Consider the following 24,082-nt stretch of genomic DNA (forward strand, 5'->3'; position numbering starts at 1 on the left):
TCAGTTGCTTTTGAAGCCTTTTTTGTAAAAAGTTAGAAATAGTTTCAATATAATACTGCATTACTGAGCAAAATATATAAAAAAACTTTTTTATTTGTAAATGAACATGTATGTGTGTATTTTGAATAACCAAAATATTGTATACAAAAATACATATTTTACATATTACATATTTTCACTCGGACCAAAAAAAAGTTATTTGTTTAGACTGTGACGTACTTTCAAACATGGTTTTTAAAAAATATATATTTTACTAGCAATTTTTTTTGACAAAATAGCAGTTCAAAATACATTTGATTATTATTATTATTATTATTATGCGAAAAGTAAGAATATACAATCACATTAAACTATAAATAAAATGAAAAAAAAATTGAAAAAGGAAAACAAAAAAATACAATCAGAACAGAGCATACACATCAACATTAAAGAAAAAATGATTATATAGCCTAATTTACACATTTCAGTTGTTTTTAAAGCCTTTTTTCTAAAAGAGTTATAAATAGTTTCAACATAATAATAATTTTTATCATAATAATTACAGTAAGCAAAATATATATAAAAATTTGGTTTGGAAAAATTTATGTATATAAAATTTATTTTTATGTAAAGGTTCTGTTTTGTAATTAACACAACCTAACAAAACATTTGGGGGGCTTAATTTCCAATTACTTTGTAATTATAATGTTGAGAAAATACCAGCTAAATTATTCCAATTTCATAAGCAATTTCTTCTTGTCTGGTCACAATTATACCAGCACAACTTTTCTCCTCACAAATATTTATTTATTTATATTTTTATTTAGGCTATTTGGAATAACCAAAACATTGTATAAGCCACAAAAACAAATATCTTTCTTCCACCATGGTTTGAAGCAAATATTCTGATTGTTAGTGAATTATTAAAGGCAAATGGACATTTAGTAAATTATAAAGAATTTATTATTTAGTTCATAATACAAACCCCCTTTTACACTAAAGTAAACCTCCGTCACCATAGCCTGCTTTCTGATTGGTTGCATCCGGGTGGGGTCAGGACATTCTTGCTTTCTAATTGGTCGTCATGTTTGTTATGATAACGTACTCTAATTGCCGATTGGCTGGATTCTGGAGCGGAACGAACCCAATTGGTGGAGTGAGAAGACGCGGAACAGGGCGTTCAGAGGCGTGGAGTTCAGGATGCGGAATTAACGCATCCGCTGCGCCCGAACCGGACTGAATATGGCGAGCACCGAGCAAAGCGGGTCTTCAAAAAACTTTCACACACCCGCGCCAAGTGGATCAGAGCAATCGGGCGCAAGATGGGGTCCACAGCATGCCGGTGCTCGAGAGCTTGCGGAGTTATACTCGCCAGGTAGGAATTTAACCTGTTTTACGTGTCTCGTCGGCACCGGTACTCGCCCGGCTCTGCCCACACCAGGGATTGAACGGACTGCCAGCCACGAGTTTTTCTCCGAGAGCACAGACACGGAGCTGTAGCATTCGCCGCGTAGTGTGTTTTGAAAGTGCACGTAACAGAGCGCGTGCATGTTCAGTCAGGGGTCTCTACGGGGGTAAACATGACGCGTTTATTACTGTAACACCGAGACGGATTAATGAGAGATGTTCATGTGGCAGCCAGTTTAAATGAGCCCCGTAAGAGATGCCAGTCATCAGACAAGTCGAACATAATTGTCTGTGGAAAATTTGACCAAATTGGGTTATTAATCATGTCTTTAGGTCTCAAGGGAGTAGTTTCTGTGCCAAGAATAGTACAGTACTTGTAGCTGTCAGATATTGACAGGATATGATTTAGATGTTTTGCTTTCCATATAGATTAAAAAATAGACTCAGTAATTGGGCTAGTTTAAAAGAAGTTGTACACAAAATATGGACAACATTTTGGTAAGTAACAATTAAAGACACACAGATTTGAAGTTGGGTTATGTCTGCATGGGTTCTACTAATATTGTCATCACATGACTCGTTTGTCATGCAGTGAGTTGCTTCTCAAAACAGGACATAATGTCACAAGATGTTTATATAAAATGTACAGAATACTCAAACATACCTGTTTTTTTCTTAGTCTCAAATTCTGCCCTTTACAGTTCAATAAAGTTGTTTGCAAACACACATCTTCACAGCAGATCTTCAATTGTGTATTCCTTCTAATGTTTTGACTCCTTTACACGTTTTGAGACTTCTCATTGGATAAAAATTACATAAAGTTTACACACACAAAAAACAAACATAAAAACAACAACAACAAAAAAACAAGTACATGTAGCGCATTGTTGTAAATATTTGGTAGGTTAAATCAGAAAGTATACGTCAAAAGGCCAGTTAATTAGGTTCATTCTTAACCTGGTAGCTTGAAAGTTAAACAAGAAGCCACGATGACCAAATGTATACTTTTTCTATTTTTATCCAGACCAAAAAATGAACAGGTGAACAGAGAACACACAAAGAAAAAAAGATCCATTGTCTATTGTCAGTAACAAAGCAAAGTATGAATCACAAAAGTCACTTTGAAACCAGGCATCTTTATTGCTGGTCAATGTGAAATTAGAATGACCAACTCAAACTGTTGTGAAATCTGTGTTGTACGTCATCCTCATGCGGCTTTATCATATCAGACTCATGGATTTCCAATTGAAATGATCAGAAATATGGAAGTCTATGACCCAGTAACAACAAAATTTAAAGTCCAAAACAAACAAACAAACAAACAAGCCAATTTGCATTACTCAATTCTAGGTAATTGTGAAAAAAGGATCTTCTACATGTAAATGGATATACATGTGTGTATATATGTGTAGTGCTGCAGTTTGTAAACAAACTTCACACTTCCAATCCAAAATGCATCAGTACAAAGTCTGGTACCTTTAATACGGTTGAATATTGATTGAGATTAATCAACAAAAAAAAACAAAAGCTTATTGAGTGCGATTTAAGGACCATGTTGTGATTTTAATAATAATCTTTGATCACACTATCTTTTAAAATGCACAACAACAAAAAAACATAATATTTTATAGTCAATTTCACCTAAAACCAGCAGCTTACAATATTTTGTGTGTGGTAAATCAGAATGTACTACAGGAGGAGGAAGTTCTTCAGTACCACTACCAGCAGGGAACAGTGAACACTGTGTGTAGGACAAATGCCGCATATATAAACAGAAGAACAGAACAGGGCTGAAAACCAAACAAAACCAGACAAGTGTGAGGGTGTGGTAGGTGTGACCAGTTTGAGTTGGTGTAGGTAGGTTGGGTGCTACGGTTCAATGTCAAATCGAGCAGAACCTATGTGGGTTTCTGGTTGGCATGAGATTCAGTGCTTCTATATCTTCACATCATTGTCCTCATGTTTACAGTGGCTATAGTGACTCAAGCAGTGTACAAGCTCTGTGTTCCGTTGTTAGATTAACTTTTAATGAATCATTCACCTTGGAATAAAGTATTATTTCTTTATTCTCTCAACTGTGTTGAGAATCAGGTTTCTTCGTCATTTCAGATATTTTCTCTCAAGTGGTTCTGCACTGAATTTAGGGCAAAGGTGAATTTGCCCACGGCACAATTGTTGCTGTGCAGTGAAACAATGTGACATTGGGAGCATTGTTTTAATACAAGCTCATAAGCATATGCCTCAGTCTCAGTCACTGATTCAAATGTTTCTCGAGAGTTTTATGACAGTAATTCTTATATTTTTGAAACTTAAGCTGCCAGTATTTTTGATATAGTTGTGTTACTGTATTGCTAATTTGAATTCAGCCACCTGTTGTCTTGAAATGAAATAGGATTTATCTTGTTGATCTGCGGTTCCAGCATTTGAATTTATTCTGTATCTATAGCTTACGGCTTAAAAGGATAGCTCACCCAACAGATTGCTGTTCATTAATTTACTCAGGTTTTCCTCAGTAGAACATTAGCATTTTTTTTGTTTGTTGCTGAAACCATGGTCATTTAGTGACTAATACAATGTGATATTTACTGACATATTTACTGACACTTTTAGAGTCAAAACCAAAACATAACATGAAAAAATAAAATGAATACCTGCGACTCCTGACAATACATTGAGGTAATTTTGATATAGTCTCTGCAAAACGCTTAACTTTGTTTACAACATTTTTACTTTTAATAAACAGTTAAATAATCATTTTCTAAATATTAATCCCAAGTAATACAACACGCATCTGAAAAATACAAAAAGCATCCAAAAACAAAGCAACTTACATTTCTTCATCTTAAACAAAAAGTGTTAGATTACGGCTTAAACTTGGGACTGTAAATAATCCTTTCACTTCAACTGGCGGATTATCAGTAATAAAATGAATGTTGCTGCAACCAGTTAAACCAGCTTGTTTCATCCTACCTCACAAATGACCTTTGTCTCAGACCTTACAGATAAAATGAATAAAATTATATTTTCTTCTTGCCTTTGGAGGCAGATGGCTAATTTTTGGGAACACAGTTTTGTAAAACCGAGGAGGTAATGAACCAAATCCATTTGATGACTGCACAGACATTTCAGAATGATTAAAAGAGCATTTAAGAGGGGATGCCTTGCGATCGGCCTGCTGATTTGTCCACTTTACATTTAGTAGATGCTTTATCCAGGCTTCAAGATGTGACTGATGTCTTAGCGTATGAACATCACCTAAATTGAATTGTATGTCACACAGTGAGACCAGCTAATCTTTCTTATAGTGTTTTTAAATAATGGATTATCTTGTGGTCCCTTAAAAGTGAATATTTCCCACTAAAGCACTAATTTGATGCTTATTTGATGTTATTTTTGGACTCTGTTTACTAAAAAATGCTTGTCTCTATCTAACAGGAAAAAGATGTCAGGAATGGATCAGTGTGCTTCTTTGCTTTACCCTCATGGCCTTCAACTTTTGTTACCTGGTAACATACTTCCACCTGGGACACTCCTGGTACATCCTCCTGGGCATCGGTTGGTACAACAAACAAACCCGCACAAACACATCAATGTTTAATGGAGCAGTAGAATTAGGCTCAACAAAGAAGTTACAAAGTACATCTATGACATTCTCAGTTTCCAAGAATTCTAGTAATTCTAGTAATTAACAGGAAAGGATTTGGAGATTGAATTCATGCTCAGATTGTGCTGTATTTTGTGTGTGTGTGTGTGTGTTTGTGTAGTGGCAGGGATCCTCACAGCAGACTTTGCATCTGGTCTGGTCCACTGGGGTGCTGACACATGGGGTTCGGTGGATCTGCCCATTGTTGGGAAGGTATACAAGTGAAACACCATTTTTCATGTTATTAAATGTTATTGAGCCATTATTGTTATTATTATTCAACCATAACGCTCAAATACCACTCTGTAAATTACTGTCTGAACTAGACCTGGGCGGTATGGTGTTAAATAACATTACCAGAAAATAAATAATCAACTGTAATAGTTCTTTGCTTTATTCCACGTAAAGTTGAAATCAGAATTATAAGCCCCCCTGAATTATTAGCCCCCCTGAATTTTTTGCCTCCCTGAATTATTAGCATCCCAGTTTATTTTTTTAACCCAATTTCTGTTTAACGGAGTGAAGATTTTTTCAACTCATTTCTAATCATAATAGTTTTAATAACTCATTTCTAATTTAACAGACTTATTTTATCTTTGCTATGATGACAGTAAATAATATTTGACTAGATGTTTTTCAGGATACTTCTGTACAGCTTAAAGTGACATTTAAAGGCTTAACTAGGTTAATTAGGTTAACTAGGCAGGTTGGGATAATTGGGCAAGTTATTGTATAACGATGGTTTGTTGTAGAGACTATCAAAAAATATATAGCCTAAAGGGGCTAATAATTTTGACCTTAAAATGTTTTTAAAAAAAATAAAAACTGCTTTAATTCTACCCAAAATAAAACAAATGAGACTTTCTCCAGAAGAAAAAACATTATTAGACATGCTGTGAAAATTTCCTTGATCTGTTTAACGTAACTTGGGAAATATTTAAAAAAAAAAAGAAAAAAATCAAAGAGGGGCTAATAATTCTGACTTCAACTGTATATTTTGACATGTAAGTAAGTAAATCTGATGTGAAACAATCCCTGTGATTTAAATGTAGTGTTTTGGATTACTGACATGAAACAGCAAATTCGAATACAGAATAACTCTGTCTACAATATCCCTTAAAGTTAAACTTCTGTAGCACCTTCCCTAGGTCCTTAAGCCTACTCGATAATAATTTCACATTGGACTAATGGATGCTTTTCAAAAGCCTGTTTTGACACATTTAACTGTCAGTAGCATCTTAAATCCTTGAAAGTTTTTAATATTTAGATTTGTTTTTAAAACGTATGAACATATCTATATACACACACACATATATATATAATATCAACTTTGCTTCCAATGACAAAAGTTGTTTTAATTTCTTTATTTATTCTAAACTTTTTTTTCCCTTGGTTTTCTGAAATAAATACCCATTTAAATATCTATATTGTAAAATGTATTGTTACTGTAAAATAAAGCTGCTCATACCATAAAAATAATTTTGGTCAAACCGCCCACTCCTAGCTAAACCAAGACAAAATATAACTATTTGATATGTTTGATGTTTTTGGTCATTACTGCCCTAACTAGAGAACAAGTTTATTTATAGTACATCATGTAATATGTTTACTCATATTTTAAATACAAAATTTAATAGAATGTGATAAATGTTTCTGAAGAAATTAAGATATTTTTCAACCAGTTAAGCATTTGTTTAAATTTTAGTTTAAGTAACTAAGTATCAATACACGACATTGGTTTATTAACCGGCCTATTATTAAGATATTACCTGTTTATTAACACTTATAAAGTATAATCTTATTTTACATTCACAATCCTACCCAATACCTAAACCCAACTATTATCTTATCCTAAATAATAATAAGCAGCCAATTAGTAGTTTATTTAGACAAAATCTTAGTAATAGTTTGTTAATAGTGTATTATAGTGCATTGAAATAAAGTGTGAGAAACCATTTTACTGTACTTCACTTTTTCAAATAGTAGGGGTGTAACGATACACTCAGCTCACGATACGATGTGTATCACGATATTTGGAATAAAAATTGAAAATTTAACTGAAATGCAAATTTTACCAAGTAAACAATTTTTTATGTATTTCTTTTGTTTCAACTTGTTAAACTGAACCTTCTTTAAGAAAATAAATTAAACAGGCCTGTCTCTGGAAAATAAAACAATTTAAAAACTTCTTTAAAAATATTATTGAAATGACAGAGACAAAATTAAGGAACAATATAAGTAAAGGTGCAAAACAAATAAGCTTTCTATTCAATTGAATTTAACAGTAAGAGCTTAAGGCTTTGCTTGGTTACTTGTGTTTTTTCCGTGTGCAAAAAAAATCCACATTTCCAGGTAATCAGCAGTTCTATAAGATAATCCTGAACTTATGTGTATCTGTCTGAGAGGTTTTTATGGATGGCTGTCTTCATGTTGGGCATGATGAGTGACAGGGTGGCCGTCTTTTCATTACACAGGACAGTCGTGACTCTTTTCAGCAGTTTAGGCAGGTTTACTATTTCTTCGGCGTCGCTGATGTCGGCGCTATCAAGTGTATCATGTTGACGTGCATTTTTGTGTACCTCTGTACTCAAAAGGGTTAATGCTCGTCGTATTCATAACTCTAAAATGCGATATGATTGTTTAAATAATGTGTACGTTTTCGGTTTCATTTCCACTGCTAAGTGCTGTTTATACTTCCCACGTGGCTCCTGAAAGATCACTCTGTTCCACAAACTGAATGTTGTTTACCACTTTATTAGTCACAACCTGCAGGTTCTGTTCACTGAAGCAGACGCGCGCATATGGCAAGACGTTTTAGCATTTAAACCTTTGTTTTGACTATCCATAAATATATTTAATTCATATTTAATTAAATTCATTTAGAGATATCTCTAATTATATTTTGACTAGTCGAATTATAATTATGACTAGTCAAAATATAATTACAGATATCTCTAAATATATTTATGGATAGTCAGATCAAAGGTTTAAATGCTAAAATCGGTTATCAACCGCCCTCTGTAGTAACAGCTCACGTCTTGTGTGATTTTGCGGCCGCCAATACATCATTATATGAAGACAGAATGATATTTTAGGGTGAATTGTACCTTATAAATACAGTATGTGACTCTTTCAACAGCATTAGGAGGTATCCCTGTCGCTGTGCAAAGTATGTAAATCACTGTGAAGACTTTAAAACTTAGGATGTTTGACCCAGTATGCGTGTCAAAAAGCGGACGAGTCTAAAGCAATGACAACCGAAATGTTGCCAGACGTCTGATTTTGAGAGGATGGGCCATCCTCTATTTTAACTCCACTCATCTTGGTCTGCTAACATTACTGCTGCTGCAAACTGAACTCACGTGCGACAGCAGGTGGAACGTAGCTCACGTGCAAACAGCTCAACTAATAAGAGAAAACTGACGTCATATCGTAATCAAATCGTCATAACGCCACGATGCATATCGAGACATTTTTGCATCGCAATAAATCGTACAACGATAAATTGTTACACCCCTATCAAATAGTCAATATTTTTATGATGTCTACATTATATATTTTAAAATTAGCATCTGATTCTGTAAGATTTTTTTGTCTTGTACTAATCCTTATTGCCTTTAAAAAAATGTTTTCTTCATGTTTGTTGACCCCAGGCCTTCATTCGTCCGTTTCGAGAGCACCACATTGACCCAACAGCTATAACACGCCATGATTTCATTGAAACCAATGGTGATAACTGTATGTTGACCATCGTCCCTCTGGCTAACATGGCTGCAAACTTCCTGATGCTCTCACCAGGTAAAACATCAGACATTTTATCTGTCTAACTCAGAGACTAATGATGAATCATTTCTGATTCAGGATCTCATATCGCACTGTTCTTCTCTTTTCAGCTGAAATCTATCGAAACTACCCCTGGTACTGTTACGTCTTTGCTGTAGCCATTTTTGTTACATTGACCAATCAGATTCACAAATGGTCGCACACATATTTTGGGCTCCCACGCTGGGTGGTGCTCCTGCAGGACTGTCACATCATTTTACCACGAAAGCACCACAGAGTTCACCACGTTGCACCTCATGAAACCTACTTCTGCATTACCACAGGTACATCCACACACAATTATTCATGTTTATAGGCATATCCTTGATTATGGTTCATGCTAACTCACAGTGCATTAACTAATGTTAATAAGAACCAATTCGGATTTTAATAATGCATTAGTAAATGTTGAACTATGATTATTAAATGCTGTACAAGTGTTGTTCATTATTACTTCATGTTAGTATATACTAGTGTTGTCACGATACTGGAATTCAATACCAATCGGTACTGAAATTTAAAAACTAACCGTTAATTTCTTACTAACCGTTGAGCGCATTCTTAAACACCGGTGATTTGCCATTGCTCACATGCTCATCAGAAGTGACTGGGATTGGTCTTGAAGGTCATCAGTTCACTGAACTCCCCACTGTTTACTGAGTCTAACCACAGACACCGGGACACTGGAACGATTTAAAGCTGTGAAGATCAGCGGATCACTCATATGTCGGCTTGTAAATAGACCAGCTGATCTTTGCGGCTTTAAAACACTCCAGTGTCTTCGTATCTGTTTTTATACTCCGCAGTGATGACCATGATGACTGATGACCTTTACGCCACAGCCTATCAAAGTCATTTCTATTGAGCTTGTGAACAACGGCAAATCAGCGCTGTTTAAGAAAGCACTCAATAGTGCTTAAATGTTAGCAGGAAATTAGCGTTTTAAAAATTTCATTACAGATTGGTATTGAATTCTAATATCATGACACCACTAGTAAATACATGAACTAATGCACCCTTATTGCAAAATGGAACCAATATTTATGACTATTAGATTAAAAAGTGTTTTAATAATTAAAAGTATAGCAAATAATAACTGTGCTGTTAGGAAAACATTATTTTTTTGTAGTTTTTTAAGTTTACACCACATGACATGCCTAGATCTATTAAATCATTGACCCAGATGTGTTTGTATGTGCAGGCTGGTTGAACTACCCATTAGAAAAACTGGGATTCTGGAGAAACCTGGAAGACCTGATCCAGAGCTTGACAGGAGAGAAACCCAGATCAGATGACCTCAGATGGGCCCATAAAACCAAGTAAACTTCCTCTGCCACCTCCCCTACCTCAGACCTGCTTCTAGGAGAACAACCTTCTTTTTCTCCATCAGTTTGTCCTTGCCTCAGACAGAACAAGAGCGGCAAAGATCTCAATGCCCAAATCAGAAAGCCATCAATTTCTAGCAAACGTTGAGGGAAAGAGGGTTGGCAAAGCGATCGAAAGCAATATCCCAACATCATCGCCCCCCCCCAGCTCACTCTAAAGATCCAACACATCCAAATCCTTATTGAAAACTTGAGACTTCTGTGAAATGTTTAAAACTCTTCAAAGTGCAAAAAAAAAAAAAAAAAAAAAGGAAAAACCAACAACAAAGCGAATTTAAAACGTTGATACTTGAACAAAGTGGGCTCCTTTCTGGACACCTTCACATCTTTTAACTTGTCAAAGCTTTTGCTGACTTGCTTGTTTTCTGAGGGAACAGCCTCTGCGCTCTTGAGTTTTGGCCTTTGGGACTGATATCTCTTGCTATCACCCTTCTCTCGTTGGGGTTAAAGTGCAGTAAACTCGAGGCATTTTGGCTCTTTTACCACAGAGGGCTGAAAACCTGTGTCTTCATCTGCTGCTTGTGTCTAAACGGACAGAGCAGCATCATATGCAGTCTTACTTCAGTACGCCTTAAAAGACGAGTCTCGCTTCGGCCTCATTCATCTTTTCATCGTTAACGTTTTCTTTTGAAGTACACTTGCTAATTCAAAGGTGCTGGAAGCAGTCAGCTCTATATTAGAAGTATTTCCACATAGGTCAATATTTAGCGTTTATGTTTGAAGAAACCAACATTGGTGTCCTCACAGATAACAAAACACTTAGAAAAGGTCTCGTTTGTATCCAATGTTTATCTTTTATCCGTAAGTTGATGCGATTTTTGACCAACCGACTGACAAACTTCAATTTTAACTATATTGCTTGGGTATTAAGTTTGCCGGTATTGTTACTTAATAGTTGAAATGTTCAGTTTAACACTAGCATGTTAAATTACACAGCTTGTAGGTCTTTATTTAATAAAAACAACAAATTTTATCAGCATGATGAAAACGACAGAACCAACATCTAGCTGTCTAGTCACTTAAAACTACTACTAACTGCTTATTTAATGAGCGCTATATATATATTTTCTATTATAAAGCTGCAATGACAATGGACTAGAAAAAAAAAGATTTATTTACTTGACCTTATATTTAAATCTAGCAGTAGTCATATTTTTAATGAGTAGAAATTATTCAAATGATTTTCGCTTTGCATTAAAAATGAGTGTTGCTATCGGAGCAGTGTAGTTTAGACAGTGTTTCTAATGTATGTGGTTACCAATGTAACAGTCGTCTTGTATAAGTGAGGGAACGGAAGATGAGAGGTACAACTGATATTTTATATCGTGTTACATTTTTGATTGTGCCATTTTTTTTATCATCAGTTTTTCTAGAATATTAACACCATATTTGCACAAATGATTATCAGTAAAATATATATCTGATCATCAGCCCTGTTAAAACAAACAAAAAATGTGTGTGCTTGTGTGCATTGTCATGCCAAAACCCTGTTACAGTCAAGCAACAATAAGTCAGTTGTTGTGCTTCTATAGGTCAGTATGGTGATAGTACATGTTTAGGTAGGTCAGCTTTACAGAAGGTCAGAGAATGTGTTTTAGAAAGCAAATTCATTTGTCTGGGTTGTCAAACTGTTACAACTGAGTCAGCCAAAACTGCCAAAAAAAAAACATATACGAGGTGTTTTGAGCTGATTCATAATGCGTCATGTGTTGTGTGAGATCATATTTTTCTGAATTCAGGAAGATTTGTTTAGTGGAATATTGTAGTATTTTTGACAGTCGATTAATATCTCTATATTTCTATGCTGATACTGTATACGAGATGCCAAACTTATTTTTGCTCCGCTAATAGATCTGTCAAAGTAGGCTTGGTCTGTGTTTATTTGAAGAGGACACTCCAGTGGTTATTTTCACTGTACAGGGAACTGGAGCTTTAACCAATTTCTTAGAAACTGTTACATGTTGCCATTGGACAATATATAAGCCTATGCTATTTGGTTAAGCAATGAGTTCTTATTTGGACATTTTTATTCCCCTCCTACATTCAACATTGAAAAGTCTGAAGGATCATATCATATTACATATCTTTTTTTAAATACGGATCATGAAGGTCTTCACCAGCTGTAACATTTCTGAGCTTATTTCCTAATAAAATGATGGAAGCGGTGTGATGGAGCCTGTGCTTGTAATGTGGTGATGCAGTGAGGACTTCTGTGCTTTTGTCTGGTATAATTATGATTATTTAAATCCAGAAATGTAGGATTTTGCTTAAGAACTGTTACTAGATTGGTGTGCAATGTATAAAGGACATTGATATTGTGGTAATATGGCGATTGTATTAGCTAACATACAAGTTTAGAGTGATAATAGATATTTCCATGCACAGTGCAGCAGTATGGAGCTGTGAGGTTGAACTTATACAATATATATATATATATATATATATATATATATATAGTTTTCCTTTAGATAATAAAGCAAAGCTGATTCATTGGGGTCAGAAGATTGAAAACCTTTGGCATTCACACTTGTTACTGAAAGTTTGTTCTTACTGATTTAATGGGAGAAGCCTGTTATGCTGCCTCTCTGCGAATTTTGCCATACACCTCAAAGTCTCACATATAGAAAGTTTTTTGTAGGATGGCTACTTGTTGAAAACTGAAAATAACGCCTTAATGCCTTTTTGTTGTTTCCTGTTTTGGAAAAGATGTATGTCATTAAGTTTGTATTTATATAATGAAATTAATAAAGAACTGGAAATCTGATCTGTGTTTTTTTACTTTGCTTATAGTGGTGGGTCATTCATTTCTTCTCATCAAGAACAAGTTTGTGAAGTTTAACAAACATTATGAATGAATGAATGAATTTTCCCGTCAACGTTGTCTTGCACCTCAGTGGTTAAAGGACCAATCTACATTGATTAGAAAACACACACACACACACACACACACACACACACACACACACACACACACACACACACACACACACACACACACACACACACACACACACACACACACACACACACACACAGCTCCTCTGGAGTTACCATTTTTAAAATCTATTTTGCTGATCTTTGAGTCTGACAAGAGCACAATTAGCTTAGCATAAATCATTGAATCGGATTAGACTATGGATGTCCTGATCAGGTTTTTTTTTTTTTACCCTCGAGTCCAAGTCATTTGATTTTGATTATCTACCTATACCAAAACCTGATCAGATAATTCGATAATACATAAAAAAAAAGAATAAAGAAGAGCATTGCCGGCATTTAACCAATAGCGTCGCTGCAACAAAGGGATGTCATGCCGCACATGTTGTTGTTTCTTTGTGAAGTCAAGAAAGAGGGTTGACTCTGTGCCACCACATAACTATTTGTGTTCAAAATAATGACAATATATAAACCGTGCATATATATTCGGGTACTGATTGGGAGGTAATGTTTGATCCTAAATCTTGACTCTTCTATACTATGCCTGCTGCAGCCATGGTACGGCAACATTGTTCCTTGTTCAAGCTTAAAAAATAATAATAATAATCAAAAGAATAATTAAACTTCTTTTTTTTTTGAGCTAGACGCTAATGCTCTAATCCAATTCAATGATTTATGCTAAGCTAAGCTTAAAGTGCTCCCACCAGACTCAGAGATATGCTGAAAGGTGACTTGTCAAATGAGGCTCTTTTTCAAAAATGTGAGTGTTCCTTTAATGTTGTCATTCTACAACCCACACACATTTGAGGTAATAATAACCTGCAGATGACTTATTACAATGATGTTATTTAATTTGGAAACTGAACTCATGTGACACATTCCTTTTGTTGTTTTTGTTTTAACTTTCACCTTCATTCCAAAGTTCAATCACTCACGCTTTCTCTCTTTCTCTCACTCGCTCACACAAACACCTGTTACAATCTGTGGTATGATTAAAAATTGAACTGAACCAAGAAATAAATAAATAGAGATGGCTAACCCTGAAACAGCTTACATCACACATCATAATGATACATGAAACACTGCTACCAGATTACTCATAGTAGTTTAAGATCTTTAAATAATGTTTACACACCCTAAACAATCCTGTCAGCTAAAAAACTGATGCTATGGTTCACACAGGAATTTCTTGCTCCACTTTGTACTCCTTAGTACCAACTGTGCATTGTTAAAACGCCACAGCCTTCCTTTGTATTGCTGCTGACCATGTCCCATTGCTTTATCTTGTGTTGGTCACTTCTAGCAGTGTATTGTGGCATTTAACAAAACTTAAATGATTTTAAACTTGTTTCCAAAACATGACCATAAGTTCACTAGATGCAAATATCCAGTCACTATCTAATCTATAGCCAATATAGCAATGGGATATTTGCATCACAGAATTTTAGTCAATAAATTTGTGTTAACTGTGTAATTTTATTTATTTCAATACGGAACAAAATCTCTGGGGAATATTTATAGCACCTTACTGAATGAAGAATTTAAAGCACAGTATTGATGACACCATAAAAGCATGGAATTAAAAGAATGGTCATATTCATATGAGGGGCTTTCACAATAGAGCAATGACTTTATAAAATACAATTATTGGTGGAATTATCCACTTTTTGGCATTTACTGTATGATCAGAGTCATACTTATACTCTCATGGGTTCGTCTGATGTCTTTATTTAATGTATAATTAACTTTTAGTTGTTTTCTTTTTGTACAATTTGAAAACCAATCGAATCCTTTTAATCAGTAATGACATGTAGGTCACATAAACTGACAAACTGAACTTAGACTAAATATTGTCTGTACACGCTTTGGCTTGTGGTGTTTTGCGATTTGTTAATCTTGATTTTAGTAGTTATCAAAGACAGTATAAAAATAAACAGCGCCCAAAGCGAGCTTAATGTTTGGTAAAGACTTTTAATGCTGTTCAAAGTGTCCTATTATGATTGTTCAAAGTTCCACATTAAGATCTGACTCCAGGTACAAGGACAATATTATGCAAATTATTATGTGTGGTCTCTGTGCCCTACATTTATTCCTTCTGAATGTTCTTGAAGGGTCAAAGTACTCAGGATGTTCTGTTCACACATAAATAATCATGCTACATTTCATAGGAACAACAGATTTGCTAATTTTACTGCTTACTGAACTCTGTCCTCCAATAAATGTACATTTTATACATTGATACCTGTTTTTTAAGAGTTTTCCAGCAATACTAAACCAGCTAAAATAGCTTTCTGAACAGCCTGTCGTGACTGGAGAGTAATGGACTTTATTAAAGTAGGATGACCTTCATGAGGAAGACAAACCCACCCACACACTCACACGCTCCTGATAAAAACCACATATCACTGGAGATATCTTTAGACGGAGTGGAGAAGTTAACCGGTAACAGAGACCTCTGAATGAATGTCGTTTCTATGACTTAGCATTGTTTAGAGCAAAGTAATGTCTGCGCCACGAGGAAAAGAATGTTCAGTCTGGCTCCTTGCCTCAGCAGGAATGTGAGTATTGAATTTTTTTATGCTCCTCCAGTGACATGTAGAAATCAATCGTTTGTTTTGAGTTACAGGTATTGGATTTTTGCTGACTTGATCATTTTAAAATGTGTTCCTATTGTTGGATGTTAGTTAATATATTGCATTAGTGCAAAACTTGTCATATTTAACTAAATGTTATCTATAGTATCACGTTTTAACAAACTTGTGGCTGTACCAAAAAGATCTACTAAATAAGAATGAATAAGAATGAACTTTTTATAATGGTTAGTGGTATAGTATTTGATTAATTTCACATTTGTCTAAGTTTTAAAAGTTTTTATTAGTAAGGTATTGCCATTATTAAGTCACATTAATATAACAACTTACTGTTTACTGATATATATAGATAGATAGACAGAAAGATAGATAGATGTTTTAAATGACTAATACCTGGTTTTTGAGGTGGCTCAGTGGTTAGCACTGTCGCCTCACAGCAAGAAGGTCACTGGTTCGAGTCCCAACTGAGCCAGGACACATTTCTGTGCGGAGTTTGCATGTTCTCTCCATGTTCGCGTACTGGGTTGCAGCTGAAAGGACATCTGCTGCGTGAAGCCTCATTCACACTACGAGCGACAAGCAGTGGCATATCGACAAGCGACTGTATATTTCAGTGGAGAGTGAGCCACTTCCGGTGACCTTAGTCTACACGACAGTGACCATGGCCCCTTTTCAAATGACTGTTGCGACGCGTATAATGGTCATCATAAGCTTAAATTCTTACAAATTTTTTAATATTGAGATTTTTTAAAAACGTATGAATGTTTGTTTTCATTTATGAATGTATAATATCATCTTTACGTCAAAATACAAAAAACGAATTACCGCTTGTGTGAGGTGTTTCTAATGGAGCGTATATGGGGCTTAGAGTAAATTTGACCTCATTCTCTTCTCTGACTGCCATCATCAGTCTCACACAATTTTTTTTGCTTTTTTGAAAGTCATGATAACACCATTGAGGAGTTTTTCTTTTATTATTTCGGCAAATAGGATTGTAAAAAACTCTTCAATTCACTGCGCTCTAAATGTACACAGCTATGACGCCTTCCACTACTAAGAAACCCCAAAAATGTGAAAAGTGTCTATTGGCAACCAGGCAGGCATGTCGAGAGACATGACAAAGTTGGGAATTCTTCAACTTTATGCAAATAAGGAGCGACTTTTTTGAGCGCTAGCCAATAGGAGCACCAGTAGAGCTCACATGATCCTCTCTCAGCTCACTCAGAGGCCGGTTGTATTCTTCATGCTGTAGACCTACACAGACCTGCGTTTGCAGCAGATTGCCACCCACAGCGGCAGGTAGCTACAAAGTTGCTGCTAGTGTGAATGAGAGATAAAACATATGCTGAAATAGTTGGTGGGTCATTCCTCTGTGGCGACCTCTAAAATAGAAATTTAGCTGAAGAATAACTACAGAATGAATAAATACCTGGTTTTGACTGATTATTTCTCTTTTTTTCCTAAAGGTAATCTGATGTCTTCGCAAAAGAAAGAGAAGACATTCAACACAGGCATCTTGAAGTGGCATCACTCCATATACATAAGAATCTGACTTCAGATTTATCTTCAACTACCTGTTTGCCAAGTGATAAATTAGGTCAGAATGCCTCTGTACATCCATGCCTTGGCGTGCGCTTTTGGTCTGGGCTCCTGGGTGTCCATTAATGGCTTGTGGGTGGAGCTTCCTTTAATAGTCAATGTTCTGCCAGAGGGCTGGGACTTACCCTCCTACCTCACTGTCATCATTCAGTTTGCCAACCTTGGCCCTCTGCTGGTGACCCTGGCGCACAAATTCTGTCCCGGACGACTACGCGAAAATCTAGCCATCTATGCTGTCCTGTCAATTGGTGTTGTAGCCTGCATCCTGCTAGCTGTGTTTTGGAACTACACCACTGTTATCTTTGGACAACCTCGTAGCACAGCATTTTTTATCCTCACGTTTTTCCTCGCTCTGGTCGACTGCACTTCGTCTGTTACCTTCCTGCCTTTCATGATGCAACTTCCCGCCAAATACATCACCACATACTTCATTGGAGAAGGTCTCAGTGGTTTGGTTCCAGGTCTGGTGGCGCTGGCGCAAGGGGTCGGGATGTCAAAATGCGTCAATGTGACAAATGTGTCTGATAACGTCACAGACCCCGGACCTCCAACCTTCATTGTGGAGACACAGTACCTCCCGCCAAATTTCTCCACTGAGATCTTCTTCTCCTTCCTCGCTGTAATGACCACGATAAGTCTGGGTGCTTTCCTCATATTAAACCGTCTGCCTCGGACTTTTGAACTATCCACTGAAAACCTTGTCTCAGACTCAGATGCTGTGGCAACGGTTTGCAGGGGTCTAGAGGGCCCTATGGACCCCAAGACAAACTGTCCAGAGGAAGTGGAACAGAAGCAGAATGAAGTGCTGCTTCCTAAACCGCAGCACTCAAGCTATCAGCTTGCATTCATCTATGTCATGGTTCTATGGGTGAACAGTGCAACCAATGGACTACTGCCCTCAGTGCAAACGTTCTCCTGTATGCCCTATGGAAATATGGCCTATCATCTGTCAGCTGCTCTATCTGCGGTAGCTAATCCTGTGGCATGCATCATTGCCATGTTTTTCCCCAAACGGTATATATATCTTCTTATAATTGCAATCTAATCTTACTCCATTTGTGTACAATTGTATGTGTTTTTATTGGTTAGAAGATATAGCATATATCATATAGATGCCAAGTCTGTTGTAGAGCAGTGTTTTAAAAGGGCTGACAAAAAACATGAAATAATACGCTTAAGAGCTTTTCGCTCAGGTTAAACCAGGGTAGTGTTGCTCTAAATGCTGCTTTTAAATCTTTTAAAAGTATAATTCAGCCATCTACATTCTGAAATGGCCATGCTGTCCATGTGCAGTCCAATTCTTCTAGCCATGTGGACTATGTGCAGACCACATTGTGGTAATTGTTGAAACAGATAGACTTAAGCAGGTGATATAAAGCATATGTCAAATTCATCCATCTGACATGTTTTAAAATAAGTATACACAGACCTGAACCTTGAAATTGTGAAGCTGCTTTCTTTTTGACCAGAGTTATGAAACCCTGCTCCAGAACATGTTTAGCACCACTACTGTGGTGTTAGAATGAATGCGTTGTTAGAAAGTAGTGTTAAAATGTAAAGTAAAAAGTAAAAATTTAGCAAGTGTCAACCAATCACATGCTTTATATTTATGTACTATGAACAGTCACAAAAACTCTACGTGTTATTCTATTAGTACCCTTACAGTCTTAAAAAAACATCCAGGAGAGAAAAGCTTAATATCTAAGTTTATCCTGGAACAATATTCTAAGTAGTTAATGAGATTTAAGGAATACATTTTTGAAACATATGTTATGTTAAAGCTTACATTTAGGATTATGTGCTTCTATGTCATTGTTATCCAACTATTAATCACTGATATTTACAGTTACAGTAGGTTTAGGTGTAGGGACTAGATATGATTACAATTTTAAACAGGAATTATGATCCAGGATCAACATAGATTTTAATCGATGATCACATCCTACTTGGCAAACTCAAATCCACCTGTGTGGTGTATTCTTTCAACAACACCATAGGGACTTTCACACTAGAGGAATTTTGTAATAATTCCTTGAACTAGTGTTAAAAAGTTGTGTGTGAGTGTTTTTTTTTTTTTTAATGATTCGAATTGCACCTCAGGAACTAATAATAAAAGTTGATTTATAGGGACTGCTTTCAGGGGTTCAAAATTTCTCCTGCTTCAGAATAGGAGTAGGATCTAATCTTGCACAAACAACTTGTTAAACCTGATGTCACATGACTTAGCCCTGCCTAATATCAATTGGTCAGAAAGTGCACATTTTTCTAGTAAAACTTGTTAAAATATTGCTGTCTGTGATGCAGCAAGTCCACAGAGAGTAGTGAACACCATCATTTGAACATTAGTTCTTATAACTGAATTTCTATAAATACCTAGTAAAAGCTACTGCAGACACAGCAAATTTGCAAATAAGGGCCCAGGGTTTAGGATTGTAAAACGTGAAATAAAATACTCAGGAATATCTGTTAATTCAAGTAATAATAATCAGTGTGAAGGAACATAACTCAGCATTTTGTTTCCCAAAGGTTTGTGAAACAAAATGACTCAGGGTAAGTATTTTAAGGGTGCTTTCACACCTAGACTTTTGTTTCGGAACCTGTCTTGTTTGCCAAGTTAGCGCGGTTCGTTTTGCACAAGTGAATCCATAGCACTTTTGGTCTGTTTGGAAACGTTGCCGTGTGAAAGCGAACAGCACCAAGAGCAAAGAGCAACAATGTAACAATTTTAATCCTTGTTTTGGAACAACTGAATCAATTCACAAGAGTGTAAGCAGCCTTAATCCCTGTTTCGGAACAACTGATTCGATTCACAGGTGTGAAAGCACCCAAAGTGCGGAATAGCCCCGTTGTTAGAGGATTGACATATAGCACAACATCTCTCTGGTGCGTGGACCTTTCCTGATCCTGTCACCCTCTCCACCCCACTTCACTTACTGTCAATCTACTGTCTTATCAAAAGAAGGCAAATGCCAAAAAATGAATCTTAATAAAAAAGTAAGATCACATTGTTTCTCAAGTGTAAAATGAACTTGCTTAAAAACATTACATTTTCAACCAATGAACAAGTCTAAATAATTTCCTGTATTTAACCCACAATATAAATTTGAAAGCACTTCAGGAAAGTTTCACAATATGATTTTGACTAATAGTGAGCATATGAATCTCTTCCAGTTCATTAGTATTTCTGGGCATCCTCTGTCTTCTGGGCTCTACATTTGGAGGATACAACATGGCCATGGCTGCCATGAGTCCCTGTCCCTTACTCCAAGACACACCACTAGGCGACGCCATTATAGTAAGTTACTTTTTAAAATATTCCACTCACTTCCAGAATAATCTTAATCTTTCACTTTGACGCTGATTCTATTTAGAATTAAATGTTAAAATATCAGTGTATATGATTCAGCAGTGTTGTTCTTTTAGCTACAACTGGAATCAATGTATAAAAATATAAAAAATGCATTAAAATATATAATAACCTCTAAAAGTAACATTCCAAATAATAATGAAACTTGTTTGATCTCATAACTGATTAGTGCTTGATTTGAAAATGCTGAACAAATTCAACTTATTTTTCAAGCTCCCTAGATTCAAAGTCAAGAGTCTGCGTCACTAGCAATGCAGAGTTGTGTAATTCTAGCCGATGTGAGATATACTAATGCTTTCTCAACACCTTTGCGTAATTACCCTGATAAGCAACCACTTCAAACCTACTGTCACAGACATGTCAGCTCCACTGTATTAACCCTTTCATGCATGAATCGTGGAAAACACTGTCTAGATTGTTTTCAATTGTTTAAAAACCATTTTCATTATTACAAAATTATGTTTTATGTACACTATATTTAACTGTCCTGATATGTAGCAGACAGTCACCGTACATAAAAGTGTTGAAATATGACTAAGCAACAGTTGAGGAGCTCAGTTATGCCTGGTGCATTTAGAAAATGACTATTGTTGTCCTTACATTTGTATAGGGCTTTTCTCATATATAAAGTCCCCATCAATATACTGGGGTGTTAGGACCCACACAGACTGCAGGTTGAGCGCAGCAACCTAGCTTTCCCATGTGATCTCCCATCCAGACACTGACTGGGCACAACCCTGCTTAGCTTCAGTAGGTGACCATGTGAGAGTTGCAGAGAGCTAGCTGTGGGTGAGAGCTTGAATCATCAAGTGGGCCCATATCCAGCCTGGTAAAAGGGGTGGTTCTTTTTTCTCAAAATGTGGACCTTTTTGCAGTCATTTGCCTTATTTTATATTTAATTCTGAGACTTAAATACTGCATTTTAGTGATGTGCTAAACACTATTTTGCATTAGCTTGTCGGTTGGTCATCATATCCACACTTTTTAATGCATCAAAATATTTTCTAAAGATTTAGAAAAAAGAAATATGAATAAATACTTATTTTTAAAAGACACTTTTATTCCATCATATATAGAAATCTGTACATTTTTTAAAATTAAAAACTGTATCCTATTGTCATTTATTAGGCAAATAACAAACTCTCCAAATTCAACTTTTCTCAGTCAGAATTTGGCTATTTGATTTATATATATATATATATATATATATATATATATATATATATATATATATATATATATATATGTTAAAACATACGTTTTTCATAAAAAAAAAAGCACAGCACAGCACAGGCAGCATTTACTTACAGTATAACATGTACTTAAAATTACTGGGTAAAGACATTGCAGTTACATTGACAATAAATCATGAAATTACCAAGATATTACTAATAGAGTACCTGTCTGGGACGTTCTTAATTATTTTGTAACGTTAGTGGGAAGTACTGACATTGTGGCGATTTGGCATTGGGATGGTAATGGAATTACCAGTACACACGTTGTGGTTACGTTGTCTGTTAATAAGTCACAAAATGACAAAAAAATTGACCAATATGTTGCGTAACTATTACGCTGTAAAAACATAATTTCCCTATGTTAAAACAGTACAGTAGCTAAAGGTGACTTCTTTTACATCCGACTGTACGTTTTCTTGCACAACTGGATGTTGGACTCATGAATAATGATAGTTTGTATTGGACAAAACTGATTAGCTGTTTTTTTTTATATTAATGTGACGGTCAACAGAGGATTCAGCTTGGCCTTATGCATTTTTTTAATGGGTTATTTTCACAGTTTATGATGGTGTAGCAGTCAAAATAAGATAAATGAGCTCATGTATGGGACAAATTCTGGACCTTTGTCATTAGGGGAGGGTCTTTCGAACCACCCGAACCTACTCTGGCTATGGGCCTGTCAAGCAACAATATTTTGAATGCAATATAGGTAGCCACTGTTGTTAAAATTGTTGTCAATCTACTGACACTGCTCTTAGGTTATTTGAAAAAAAATAAAAAATTACCATTATAAATTAACCTTAAACTGAGTTACTAAATTAACTTTCGTAAATGAGGACATTGTGCATGAAAAGGTTAATGAATTTACATAGAGTCACCACATAGACACCACATTCATCGAGAGGGGTCTGGATGCAGACCTGGTGCAGTGCAATCTGAGCTGCATCCAATGCTTTTTAATGCGCTCACCTAACCCCACCCCTAACCCTACTGGTCACAGTGACATCACTCACTCCATTAAGTGCATAGTGTCTGACATTGCATCGTTGTGTGATTCAATCTCAGCTTGCATCATAAAGGCTGCATTCAGATACTACTTCATTCATCTCTGTTTTAATCTTTTTTTCTTTTTTTTTTTCAGGTTTTATCATGGGTTTTCTTCACGGGTCTGCTGTCCTATGTGAAGGTGATGGTGGGTGTAATTTTGAGGGACCGGAGTCACAGCGCCCTCGTGTGGTGTGGAGCAGCAGTGCAGACTGGCTCTCTGTTGGGCTCCATCATTATGTTTCCGTTGGTTAACGTCTACCACCTCTTCAAGTCGGGGGACATTTGCAACACCAACTGCCCATTATAATAAGACTTTAATGAGGGAACGAACTCCTACTACAACTAGCTTTCACACTTTTGGTGAGATAACAATGGTGACGATGATAAAACAAACACATATACCATTTTAGCATCTGTAGCCTACTTTTTAAATTATTGTGGATTGTTATTTATAATGTATACGTTTTTGATATCTGGAAACAATACAAATGTTTATGCATCGTTTGTGGATTACCATTATTGTTCTTTCAATATTATAGCAAAATCTGATGATTATTTTATCATATCATTTTTGTATTATAAATGCTTTCTCAAGCTGGTATAAATCAAGTGTTTTGGGTTATAGATATTTTTAGCCATTTTGAATAAAAAACAAAACAAAAGACAACTCCTGTCATGTCCTTCAAACTAGACACAAAGTGAAATGTTTACAATCTAAGTCTTAACTCATGGGCCAGACAGAATCTGCGGACGTTTTTTGCTATTTCTGCTGAGAATTTTGGTAAAAATCTGCGGATTTCTGCGGAATTATTTTGGGAGTATCCAGCGGAGTATCATAACTAAAACCTTAATATATGAAATAAAAAGTAATAAATTACTGAATAAAAACTGAATAAACTCAGATTTACACATTTACTCAGATAAATAAACAGAATTAATGATAGGCCAAAAATCTGCAGAAATCTTCGGAATGCTGTGGAAAATCTGCAGAATTGTCCGGAAAATCTGCAGAATTCTGCGTGCATAGATTTCGTGTGGGCCTACGAGGGTGGAATGTTCTCTATGTAAACAAT

The 24,082-nt window shown here is 35.8% G+C and overlaps 2 protein-coding genes and 1 long non-coding RNA gene across 6 annotated transcripts in view; 2 read left to right on the plus strand and 1 right to left on the minus strand.

Annotated features, from left to right (window-relative positions):
- Window positions 1–24,082, minus strand: part of LOC137496363 (uncharacterized) — a 105,278-nt gene that overhangs the window by 11,873 nt on the left and 69,323 nt on the right. The window lies entirely within an intron of this gene.
- peds1 (plasmanylethanolamine desaturase 1) lies at window positions 1,187–10,485 on the plus strand. Its single transcript, NM_001006052.1, is given in 6 exon segments — window positions 1,187–1,354; window positions 4,822–4,941; window positions 5,151–5,242; window positions 8,683–8,827; window positions 8,923–9,135; window positions 10,053–10,485. Coding segments are annotated over 6 exon segments (825 nt in total). The 5' UTR covers window positions 1,187–1,221; the 3' UTR covers window positions 10,175–10,485.
- Window positions 15,605–23,676, plus strand: slc52a3-1 (solute carrier family 52 member 3-1). Its single transcript, NM_001040357.1, has 4 exons — window positions 15,605–15,728; window positions 17,228–18,374; window positions 20,532–20,655; window positions 23,104–23,676. The coding sequence occupies exons 2-4, from the start codon at window positions 17,365–17,367 to the stop codon at window positions 23,314–23,316; spliced, it is 1,347 nt and encodes a 448-aa protein (NP_001035447.1). The 5' UTR covers window positions 15,605–15,728; window positions 17,228–17,364; the 3' UTR covers window positions 23,317–23,676.

Source organism: Danio rerio, chromosome 8 (assembly GCF_049306965.1).
Source record: "Danio rerio strain Tuebingen ecotype United States chromosome 8, GRCz12tu, whole genome shotgun sequence".
Taxonomy (NCBI): Eukaryota; Metazoa; Chordata; class Actinopteri; order Cypriniformes; family Danionidae; genus Danio; species Danio rerio.

What these genes read in the sequence shown, in the direction of transcription:
- slc52a3-1 (NM_001040357.1), top strand. Translation starts at nt 17,365, where the DNA reads ATGCCTCTGTACATCCATGCCTTGGCGTGCGCTTTTGGTCTGGGCTCC. An exon ending in GCCATGTTTTTCCCCAAACG is followed by an intron (nt 18,375 to 20,531) that starts GTATATATATCT and finishes AATCTCTTCCAG; the next exon opens with TTCATTAGTATTTCTGGGCA. An exon ending in CACTAGGCGACGCCATTATA is followed by an intron (nt 20,656 to 23,103) that starts GTAAGTTACTTT and finishes TTTTTTTTTCAG; the next exon opens with GTTTTATCATGGGTTTTCTT.